We start from the raw sequence: 12750 nt of genomic DNA, 5'->3' as shown, positions 1-12750 counted from the left end.
AACAGAATATTTCTGAGAAACAAATGTCAACATTGGTAGCAGATTAATATTGTTGAAGGGATTTGATGAGATTATTATTCAGTGTAATATAATCTGATTCCATTTGAATATTTTTAGATAGGAAGTTAGAGATGGATACTGTGTTCCTTCAATATGAACTATTTGAATTACAATGCGAGTCCTGAAAAATATACTCTTTCGACAATATTTGAGCTATTATGTTTTCTTCTCACATTTTTTTTAAAGTAGAACTTTTCCAAATGTAGACTGAAAAATAACCTTCATTTCCTGGATAGCAGTCAAAATCTCCTTTCTTGCCACCTAATGAAGAATTATTCCTAGAGCAGAAGAGCATCACCTAATGTCTCATGAGAAAGCTATTAGTATGAGATGGTCACATTTCATAGATAGAAACTTTAATGCCAAACATTAATGTAGAAATCCATTTTCACAATCTTTCTTATGTCTTATATCTCCTTTCTGCTTTGCTGAAGATTGTATGGTTAGGTCATGAAAAATAATGAACTGGGTTTTAGAAGTAGAAAGATGATCTAATTTCTTTTTTTTTTTTTTAAAGATTTTATTTATTTATTTGTCAGAGAGAGAGAGAGGGAGAGAGAGCAAGCACAGGCAGACAGAATGGCAGGCAGAGGCAGAGGGAGAAGCAGGCTCCCTGCTGAGCAAGGAGCCCGATGTGGGACTCGATCCCAGGACACTGGGATCATGACCTGAGCCGAAGGCAGCTGCTTAACCAACTGAGCCACCCAGGCGTCCCGATCTAATTTCTTTTTGTTTCTGTTTTTTTCTTTCCTCACCTGAGAAAATGTAACCAATAGTCAGTGAAAGGACTGATGATGAGAACAGGAGTGATTTTAAAATGTGGAAAACCCTGCGATGTCAAAATTAATCTGGTGCATTTTACACACAAGGCAATAAGGCAATTGAGATGTGCCTATCTCTCTTCCACAAATACTCCTCTTATGGTGTCATGTGTTCCTTTCATTCTTTTATCTCTCTCCTTGGTTTAAGGTGACTCTTAAAAGTTTAGCTTTGGATACTGCACAAGAGATTATTTTTTTGAGGACATCATGGGAAATAAAGTAGTTGCCTTCTTATTATTCATGTTCCTCTTCTTCCTCACTAACAGTCTTGGTTGTTTAAGTTTTGTTCAAGTAGCAATTTGTCTACTCAGCCTCTCTTATAGTACAAATGCTCCTGGGATACCGTTCTGGCCAAGAAAATGCCTATATAATCCTTGGGGAGAACATCTCTTTCCAAATAGAAAGTCAGAGCCTCAGTAGGAAGATGTCTCTTGCTTGCTCTTCTGGTTTCAGCTTGCCTTGACTTCGGAAAGACACTTTTAGATACATCAACCTTCTTGTGTCTGTAATGAATAAAACCAACACGCAAAACAGATGTGGGTTCTATGGACACTACTACCTCCTATAGGTTTCCTGTGTGAGAAAAATCATCCTCTATCTATATAAATTACTGTTAACTGTTTTTGTTACTTGTAACAAGCTATTATGGACTGAAATTTAATTTCTCTTAAGTTGTTTTTGTATTGTATAGAAGGGGAAAATGTGGTAGATACTGAGCAGGAAGTTGCTATGAGTATTTCTAACCAATTTCTTCAAGTAGTAAGAATGGTATTTTCAAAAAAAAAAATAATAGTACTTTTGGAGGGAATATATCCCCCCACCCAAGATAACTTAGAGCAATCTGCAAGAGAATTATATAGACTATCAGGCACTGAACAACTTAGCTGATCAAGGCCAGTGTGAAGTAGAGAATCAAGTAAAAATTGGCTTTAGTGTATTTTGTCCCATGGTCCTGCCATTGTTGCAATGAACCATTGGGTTTTTATTTATAGTTTTCTGTTGTTCATAAAGAATAATTGGCAATTCTATTGATTCCATTTGAGAGGATCAAAGAACATTTCTTCGTAATTGAAACATTAATTTTAGTTTTCATTTTGTTTTAATTACTTCCTACTAACTCCAGTCAATGTCACATGGACTAATAATCTTTTTAAGAGAGATAAACAAGTTAAATGACCAATAAGAGGGAACTGGTTAAATAAATATTATTTAATTTATACTGTAGCATATTGTAGTTTCATTAAAAATAATGTAGAATAATATTTAATTATCATTACTCACCACCTAATATTAAAACTAGCAGGTTATGAAATATTATATTCAATGTTATTCCAATTTCAGAGTAAAAAAAAAAAAAGGAAAGAGACTGAAAACTTCTATACCAAATATGAAGAGTGTTTCTCTGGGTATTTATATTATGAGTGATTGTATTTCTTTATATTTTTCAATCTTTCCCAATTTCTACAATTAATTTATATGACTCACTAAGTGATATTATAAAAGGTGCCTTGGCTATTAACAATGTGACTCTAATTTAACATTGAAAACACTTTAAGAATAAATCACTTTTACTGACTACCTTTTCATCAATGAAAAGTTTGACAAGAAATCTCTGTTTGTTTGTTTTAATACAGAAATCCTTAATGGTGGAGTGTATGTAGACCAGAACAAATTTCTTTGTTACACAGACACAATTCATTGGCAAGATATTGTTCGGAATCCATGGCCTTCCAACCTGACTCTGGTGTCAACAAATGGTAGCGCAGGATGTGAGTAACATTATCTTTCTTAATGTCTCAAAATGTTCTTCTGCTTCTTGTGAAGACAAACAGCTTATGTTTATCATGCCACTAATAATATTTTGAATTTTGATTGCAGCCATTAAAATGTTCAGATATATATAAGAGAAGAATCTTCTAATTAGCTCTCCTTTTGGAATGATAACTTCCCTTTTATAAATTCTCATTTCCTTAACATGACTTCTTTTGCTAACTCTAAAAACTTTACTATATTTCTAATGTCTAAGCATTCCAATGTCTAAATATTTAAACATCTGCCCAATTGTCCATAAACTTAAGACTGGTGTCTAACTACTGCTTCAGTTCTTTGTGACCCATGTACCACTGGGAAAAATGTGGTAGGACAAAATTAAACCTTCCTATTCACTATAATGTTTTAAATTAAACAAAACAAAACAAAACAAAACAAAACTGGTGAACACTGTAAAACTCCTAAGCCTCCATTTGCCCCTGAAACCTTTATGGTAATACTTCATGACAATTCCAAACAGTATAAATAGAATGGAGAATTAGAGATTTCATAGAAGAGTTATATGTTACATTCTGGTTTTAGTCATTAGCCTAATAAACTACCCAATTTCTCATGCTTCAAGTGTATTGTTTCTATTACAGAGGATTTATCAGATTCAGAGTGTTTAATATGATTAAGTGATAAGCAAGTAAAATTTGAACTATATAATTAAAATTTTAGAAAATTATTCTGCCTGGAACCTGTTTCACTTTAATAAAGCAGGCTATGTGGTCCCCACATTTATTACTACTGACATTTGTATGAGAACAGAATCCTTATCAAGTGTTAACCTTGGTTTTATATTTCTCATCTGTTATTATATATTTCCTGCCTGAAATCATAAATGTCTTCACACAGTTCAATAATTATTTGCAATAGTGCTGATTGTGTTATGACACTTTTGTAGGAAATCAAACTCCCAGGGACAATTATTAAATTTCATGATGGCCCTAATAATGTAATGGGGAAATATGAATGTATTTGATCCAAACTGACAGCTGTGTTTTTAATAAATGGCTAAATTTTTTAAAGTAGAGTAAGATAATTTTCTTGTCACCTTTGAGCAGAAATTTGTATGAGATTTTGTCTTTACAGCATTCAAGTTGCCTACCTTGTAAAATTACATGTGAATAAAACATTGAATCTGTTCACACTAACAAGACAAATGATGTGCTTCAGAATTGGCTTCCATTTTCAGTCTGCCCATACTATGGTTTATTTTATATTTGGGGACGTGGATTATAGTGGCTGCATACGAGGAAAGGGCGACTGACTTAGCTTATTAGAATGACCAGCCTTTAATGCCTGAATGAGACCAGGCAAGAATGAAGCCCAAGACAGAAGCCGAAGGGAAGCCTTATCGGATGTGGAATAGGAAAGGTCTGGGGGGTTGCTGCACTTTCACAGATGGCATCTCTTTGTGCTATTATTTGTGAGCAATTTTGGATGGTTGTGCCTATAATTAGGCAACTGTAGCTGCATTTGTTTTGCATGCAAATAATTGCAGGTGCAAAAATTATAAATGCAGAGTAGAGTCGTAACAATTGGTCCTTTACAAATTAACCACCAATTGCTTACTGAAGTTTTATCCTTTAAATATACTACATGACACCAAAACTGAAAATAATGAATTCTCTGGTCTTTGAATTCTGGTATCACTCTGACTGAGTTTTTTCCTTTACCTTCTCCCCGTGGGTGATAACAGGTACCCTCATGGTTTTAAGTAGGCTCCATGCCCAGCACGAAGCTCAGTGCAGGGCTCGAACTCACGACCCTGAGATCCATACCTGAACTGAGATCAAGAGTCAAACCATTAACCAACTGAGACACTCAGGCACCCCTTCCCTCAGGGTTTTAAGTGCAGCTTCTACAGTGAGGACTTCCAGAACTACAGTCACCCAATCAGTTGCCAAAGTTAAAAACCTTGTGGTCACCATAGACTTCACCTTCTTCTTGGTTCGTGGCATTTGTTTAATCATTAAATCATACTGAATTTGCCTTTTTCTTGATTTTACATATTTCTTAACATTGCCATAGCTGTAACTCAAGTCTTCATCCATTGTCTGAGTTACTGAAATCATCTCTGAATTCTTAATAACTTTTGAGTCCACAAACCCTGTGCTGTCTGGTGAAACCAATAGCTTCCTTCTTATAATAATTTAAAATTAATAAATAAGCACAAATAAATATTTTATATCATAAATGCATAAAAATAAATAAATCCATTAAATAAATTTTAAAGGATTACAAGGAAAATTAATTATACTGAAATACACTTATCAACATACTTAAAAATAATTATGTGATGTGGTAATATGCTTCTTTATTAGTATGTTAAATTTAAAAAATCTAATAGTAGAATTAATAGGCAATGTAGTTTTGTAGCTGTGATAGGCCTAAATATTATTTTTAAAAAGTCACTTTAATAAATAGTGCTGGGAAAATTGGATTTTCACATGTACAAGACTGAACTTAGACTTTTATCTTACCCTAAATGTGAGAAATTAACTCAAAAAGAATTAAAGACCTAAACATAAAAATATAAACTATAAAACTCCTAGAAAAAAACATGGAGGAAAAGGTTCATGACATTGGATTTGGCAATAATTCTTGGAGCTGTCACCAAAAGCAAAGACAACAAAAGCAAAAATAGAAAAATTGTGCTACACCAAACTTAAAAACTTCTGTGCATCAAAGGACATGGTCAAAAAAGTGAAAAGGCAACGAACAGAATGGAGAAAAATTTACAAATTATATATCTCACTAGGGGATAATATCCAGACTATATAAAAACTTTTACAACTCAACAACAAAAAACAACCTAATTCAGAAATGGACACGGATTTCAAATGGTGTTTCCTGAAAGATGATATACAAAGATGATCAATATCACTTTGATTTTTTTAAAAAGACATTTATTTATTTATTTATTTATTTATTTATTTATTTATTTATTTGACACACAGAGAGAGAGAGAAAGAGAGCCCAAGTAAGCAGACCAGCAGGCAGAGGGAGAGAGAATAGCAGGCTCTCCGCTGAGCAGGGAGCCCAATGCAAGGCTCAATCCCAGGACCCTGGAATCATGACCTGAGCCGAAGGCAGCCACTTAACCAACTGAGTCACCCAGGCGCCCCATCACGTTGATTTGAAATCCAAATCTAAATATCTTTTTTTTTTTTTTTTAAGATTTAATTTACTTATTTGACAGATAGAGAGTACAAGTAGGAAGAGCACCAGACAGAGGGAGAGGGAGAAGCAGACTCCCCCCTGAGCAGGGAACCTGATGCGGGGCTCCATCCCAGGACCCTGGGATCATGACCCGAGCCGAAGGCAGCTGCTTAACCGACTGAACCACTCGGGCACCCCTGAAATCCAAATCTAAGCCATGAGATACCACTTTACAGCAGTTAGAATGATTATTATCAGAATGATAGAAAATGACAAGTGTTGGTGAAGATGTGAAGAATTTGAAACCTCTCTGCACCATTGTGGGATTTTAAAGTTGTAAAATAGCTATGGAAAATAGTATGAAGTTTCCTCAAAAATTAAAATAGAACTACCATATTATCCACCAACTCCACTTCATGGTATATATCCAAAAGAATTGAAAGCAGAGTCTCAAATCATTATTTGCACACTTATATTTATAGTAGCATTATTTATAATAGCCAAGAAGGGGGAATATCCCAAATGCTCATTGATGAAGGAATGCATGAACAAATGTGGTACACACGCACACACACACACACACACACACACACACACACAGACATACACACGTACATTATTCAACCTTAAAAAGAGAAGGCAATTATGACATGTTGCCACATGGATGACATTTGTTAAGTAAAGTAAGCCCGTCATAAAAAACTGTATGTCTACTTACAAAAGGTATCTAGAGTAGTCAAGTTCATAGAAACCAAAAGAAGAATGTGGTTACCAGAGGCTGAGAGAATTGGGAAATGAGGAGTTTCTGTTTAATGAGTATAGAATTTCGGTTTTGCAAGATGAAAAAATTTTGTAGATCTATTCCACAACGTTAACATTCTTAACACTACTAAGCTATACACAAAAAAATGGTTATGACAAGGGTGGTTATGACTGAGTGGTTCAGTCAGTTAAGCATCCCATTCTTAGATTTTGGCTCAGTTCGTGATCTCGTGGGTCCTGAGATTGAGTCCCAAGTTGGGCTTCCCACTCAGTGGAGAGTCTTCTTGAAGATTTTCTCCCTCTGTCCCTCACCCAACTCTCTCTCTCCCTCTCAAATAAATAGGTAGATAAATCGGTTTTTTAAAAAGGTTATGACAGTAGATTTTTATGTTGTGTGTTTTTACTGCAAGAAGAGAAAAAGAAAGAAAGAAAGGGGGAGGCAGGGAAGGAGGAAGGAAAGGGGAGGGAGAGAGGGAAGAAGGAGGGAGGAAGGAAGGGAGGAAGGAAGGGAGAAAAAAAGAAAAAATATTATGATACCTGTAAGAACTGGAATGCAGTATGAATACATCTATAGTTTCTAGTCATCACAGTGAAGCAGGTACACTTATCTTCATAAGTGATAAAAATCCTATATTTAATAAGATTAATGTGAATAATAATGTAAGGATTCCTCATTCAAGTTCAAGGACCTCCTAAATATATCCCTAAGCCCTTTAGGGGCTCCAGGTCTCCTGGTTAAGAGCCCCCGTGTTTAACTACTCTCCTTGCCTCCAGTCCTGACAAATCCACCTGACAAAGTGCCACCAAAAGCTCTGTTTAATGCATTATCTAACCATGACCCTGTCCAAAAACCCTGGCGCTGCAACTGACTAATGTGGGGGGGGGGGGGTCAATTCTTAACCAAACCAAAGGCTTGGAGTTTTTAGCAGATTCCTGCTTATTTCTCTCTACAATGGAATGAGTTCTTAAAATTTATTTGTCTGTATTGCCTTTCCTTTTCTGTTTGCCAGACTAGATTTTGTTCATACTTTAAGACACTCATCAATTGTTATCTCTTGTAAGAAGTGCTCCCTTCTATAGGCTAGATTAGGTAACTTTTCTCCTGTAACCCCATAAAGAGCAGTCCTGAAATCCAGCATTCTTACTCTAAAATGAAAGTCCTTGAAGACAAGGCCCAGGTCATCATTTTGTCCTGTTTTAGCACATAACGGATGGATAAAATTTTTATACTGAATAGACAAATAGATGAAATATATCAGTTCATAAATAAGAAAATCAGATGAATCTAAATACTTTCCTCTGTCCATCATTTATATGTAAAAATTATAATCCATAGATAGCTTACTCATTTTAAGTCTTTCTCAGGTAAAAAATGACAACCTACATCTGTGTGCCTAATTTCATTTATAACTATATAATTATGTCATGCCATTTATATTTGTGTGCTACTTTTATCTTATTATACTTATAAAATACGTATGTCAGATTCAGTGTAGACTGATTTGTCCTACAAGTATAGTACTTATAAATCTACAAATCATACAATTTTGAAAAGAATTTAAGAATATTTGATTCTTGGGGCAGCTGGGTGGCTCAGTGGGTTAAGCCTCTGCCTTGGGCTCAGGTCATAATCTCAGGGTTCTGGGATCGAGCCCCGCATCAGGCTCTCTGCTCAGCAGGAAGCCTGCTTCCCCCTTTCTCTCTACCCGCCTCTTTGCCTACTTGTGATCTCTCTTTTTCCGTGAAATAAAGAAATAAAATTTATTTAGTTATTTATTATAATATTATATATTAATACATATTAATATAATGTATATTATTTATTTATTTATTCTGTTTAAAAATAATATTTGATTCTTAGGTGATATTTTGCAAAGTATTTCTTACCACAGTCTTGGCTTTTTGTGCAATGCTAATTCTTAATGCAAAAAAAGCAAAATCCTTTCAAGAGCAACCTGGCTTTTTATTGACATAACTTTTGGACTATAATTGGAATAATGAAGAAAAGGTTTGATGTGTCTAGAGAAGAAATTTTAAAATAATACCACTCCTTTAAAAATACATGATTTAGGAATGATTGTAACCGAATTGTATTTTCCAAAATACTAGAGGTATCTCAATCTAAACTTTAGCAAGGTAAGAGAGAGATGAGTGTCCTTTTTATTAAAGAAATCCCTAGCAAGATTTACCTAACATTCTAATATTCTTGGATAGGTTTATCAATGGGGCTTATTCAATAAACTACTATTCAGAGTGAAAAAATCATATAGTAAATGATGTTTCACTTACTTGGAGTACTTCTAATCACTCTCATCACCATAAGAATGTCAAAATGATAGATATTAGTTGCCTTTGAAAAATTAAACAAATGGGAATATATCAGGACATAGTATCAGACAATATTTGCCAAGAAGACTGTGTAGTTAAGAGAATGGCACCAAACTGGTTGTTTGAGACCTCGCACTGCCTCTTATTAGTTATTTGACCTTGGGCAGGTCACTTAAGTTCTCATTACCTCCATTTCCGGATCTATAAAAGGAGAGTGTCAAGAGCAGAGCTGAGCTGAGCTGTTAGATTTCAGGGTTTTAAGACAAAGAACCAATAAGAAGGCACCAGTCAAGCTTTCAATTACCTAATCCAATAGCATAAGCAAGAGGCTGAACTGAAGAAAGCCTCAGCTCCCACACTGCCCATTTTCCCCCACAGAAGAGCTCCGAGAGAGCTCAGGTGGATCAGATTGGTCAGTTCACACATGGGGAACTGTTTAACTACTGAGGGAGCCCCAAAGAAAGGCCTATGAAATTTTATGGATCTAGGAGCCAGAGGGCAGGTTGGAGGCAGAGAAAAAAGGGCTAAGAGTGGAAAAGTTCTGAGTACTGAGTCAGAGTAAAGAAAAAGTGTCTTAAGGGTTCACTTCTACCCATGTCCTTTCCAGCAAAGGCACCTGAGGAGGACCTCTGTCAAAGGCATTTGATGGGGTCACCTGGGTGGCTCAGTGGGTTAAGCCTCTGCCTTTGGCTTAGGTCATGATCTCAGAGTCCTGGGATCAAGCCCTGCGTCGGGCTCTCTGCTCGGCAGCAAGCCTGCTCCCCTCACCCCACCCCCGCCTACTTGTGATCTCTCTCTCTGTCAAATAAATAAATTTTTTTTTTTAAAGGCATTTGATGAGTGGAGGAAACTGATCTAGTAAAGTAGCTATGCTTAAGAGCATGGCTTGTTAGGGAGTCCTGAATTTTCCCCGGACTCACAGCACTGGCTGTGCACCAAGTCTGGTGTGGGTAGGGCAGCTTTCCGTTGTGAGACCTGCCAGGGTAAAGCTTCTTAAGTTGCCTGTGGTCAAGCTTGAAAGATCACACATAGATTTTTGGCCAGGAGCTAATAATACCAACTTCATAGGGCTATTATGAGGAATAAACAAGTTCATATGTGTCAAAATCGGAGTGATTTCTTATGGTAAAGGAATAGAGTGACTTCCAGTTATGATTTGATTTTCCATAGGCATTAACCATACTTGGACAGAAATAATTTTATAATATGTAAGTTACATTTTTATTATATATTAATTACTTAACATTTTATTTTGTTTCTGTTTCCATGTGTTTAAGTAAGCAGAAGATAATATTTTGTAGCTTGAACTCGCTGAGGCACTGGGAGGAATAAAACTCAGACGCTCCAGGTCCTGTGGTTTCTTCCGCTTACACCAGATACACCAGTCATTCTAAGCTGCTTTCTAAAACCAAATGTGGGTTTCCCCCACTATCCAAAAAGTAGAAAGTTCCTATGAAACCTTTTGAGTCAAAATGGCTAAAGTAAAGAGTGTCCCTGGCTTTTCAAAAGTTTATATTTTATCACTTTTCTTTTACAAAAGACCAATGTTAGTACAGTAATGGCCTGTGTGTGTGTGTGTGTGTGTGTGTGTGTGTGTGTAAGTGAAAATCCTCCTCCATTTCTTTCAGATAACAAACAGGTACTAATGTAGGTCTTCACAAAGATAAAGAGGCCTATTGTGAATTTTTGGAAAGTGCGGGATACTCACACAGCCTAATGCCAGAAGAGGAAAGGTGGGAGAATTGGCAAATTCATAGAAGAATTATATTCACAAACATAATTCATAATTCCAGTACTAACCATTTGTTTAAGGCACATATGCTGCCTGCCTTTAAAACATTAGCAAAACATAGGGGTGCCTGGGTGGCTCAGTGGGTTAAGCTTCTGCCTTTGGCTCCAGTCATGATTCCAGGGTCCTGGGACTGAGCCCCGCATCGGGCTCTCTGCTCAGCGGGGGGCCTGCTTCCCCCCTCTCTCTGCCTGCCTCTCTGCCTACTTGTGATCTCTCTCTCTGTCAAATCAATCAATCAAATCTTTTTTAAAATTTAGTAAAGCATAAAATTATATTTTTCTTTTAATGACTCTCACCTATCCTATAATTGCCCACTCCTAACTTATACTGCATGTTGTGTCCCATATGGGTAATTTTCTTGAGCTAGAAAATAATTATATCTCAAAATAGAGTAGAATTAAATCTGATGTTCTTAGTTTATCCACTTTTGCTACTCCTTCAGTGTTAAAGTTTTTACGTAAGATAGGCGTACTCTTCTAAGTTTGGCATTTTGTAAATTACAGTAAAAAATAAAAGTAGCAAGAAAGTTTATTCAAAGTACATTTCAGTACAGTTTCAGCTTCCGTGTATTATATATGCACAAATCCATTTTCACATTAATGCAGATATAGAATCAAGTCATGCACTGTTTTAAAATATTTTTTAAAAATTAAAGTTTTAATTACGGGAATAGAAAATGTGAAAAACAAAAAAGATAAATGAACGTATATAAACTCTACAGATAGGTTGAAATGATTTAGAAATTACATTCTTCATGAATCCAAGCTAATAAAACAAAAAACAAAAGAACTATGTATCACTTATCAATTTAGATGCAATTATTCTAAACAGAATATTAGCAAACAGAACTAACAGAATTTAGAAATGTATTTAAAATATAAGAACATTAATATTGTTAATGAAAGAGTAAGGACTTGAAAATGATCCATAATGGAGAAGACCCTTATTCCTACATTTATAAGAAGAGGGTTTCCAGGGGCGCCTGGGCGGCTCAGTGGGTTAAGCCTCTGCCTTTGGCTCAGGTCATGGTCTCAGGGTCCTGGGATCGAGCCCCACGTCAGGCTCTCTGCTCAGCGGGGAGCCTGCTTCTCCCTCTCTCTCTCTGCCTGCCTCTCTGCCTACTTGTGATCTCTGTCAAATAAATAAATAAAATCTTTAAAAAAAAAAAAACAAGAGGGTTTCCAAATTGACTGAAATTCACTCCAGGATAAACTTATTATTTAAGAAAATTCATTGCAGGATGAAAGTACAGTATACCTACTAGCTTGTTTGTTGTTGTTGTTTTGTCCCTTAGCTTCTTAGGATAAAAGTGCATTGTTTTAATTTTTTTTTAAGATTTTATTTATTTATTTAACAGAGAGAGATCACAAGTAGGCAGAGAGGCAGGCAGAGAGAGAGGGGGAAGCAGGCTCCCTGCCATGCAGAGAGCCCGATGCAGGACTCGATCCCAGGACCCTGGGATCATGACCTGAGCTGAAGGCAGAGGCCTTAACCCACTGAGCCACCCAGGTGCCCTGTTTTACTTTTTGAATAAATTTTTCATGACAGTTCTTTATTTTCATCATATGCAATAATTTCCTCTCAAATCAATGTTTTAATCAAATATATATGTAATTAAAGAAATACGATTTTTGCTTTCTAGAAAATGACATAATATTCCTTAACAATACCTCAACCCCAGGTGGCATAACTAAAGAATTCTCTCATAATAGACCTTTCTTATTTCATCTCAGTCCTCATATTTATCACACATTGCATGTGCTATTTTATTTTATTGCAAATATGTATATATATTACAAATATATGTATATAGCTGTGTGTGTTTGTACAGAGTAAATATATGCATAAACATTTTATATAAATGTGTACACACACACACATATACACACATTATCTCAAGAGTTTATGATTATAAATTAGTTTCTACTTTACTTTTATATATAAAACATCTAAAATCTGGAATAAATTCCATAATCCCCCCACTCTGGCTTTATTCTCTTGCTGCTAACT

The 12750-nt window shown here is 35.7% G+C and overlaps 1 protein-coding gene across 1 annotated transcript in view; it reads left to right on the top strand.

Annotated features, from left to right (window-relative positions):
• LOC111138855 (erb-b2 receptor tyrosine kinase 4) overlaps positions 1–12750 on the top strand; it is a 785765-nt gene that overhangs the window by 334482 nt on the left and 438533 nt on the right. The window contains exon 4 of the mRNA XM_022490816.1: positions 2516–2650. Within this exon, the coding sequence (XP_022346524.1) occupies positions 2516–2650 (135 nt within the window). The remainder of the gene's footprint in view (positions 1–2515; positions 2651–12750) is intronic.

This window comes from Enhydra lutris, unplaced genomic scaffold (genome assembly GCF_002288905.1).
Source record: "Enhydra lutris kenyoni isolate GAN:26980312 unplaced genomic scaffold, ASM228890v2 scaffoldscaffold1, whole genome shotgun sequence".
Taxonomy (NCBI): domain Eukaryota; kingdom Metazoa; phylum Chordata; class Mammalia; order Carnivora; family Mustelidae; genus Enhydra; species Enhydra lutris.
The sequence above is the reverse complement of the archived record's forward strand: the minus strand, read 5'-3'. Positions and strand labels throughout refer to the sequence as shown.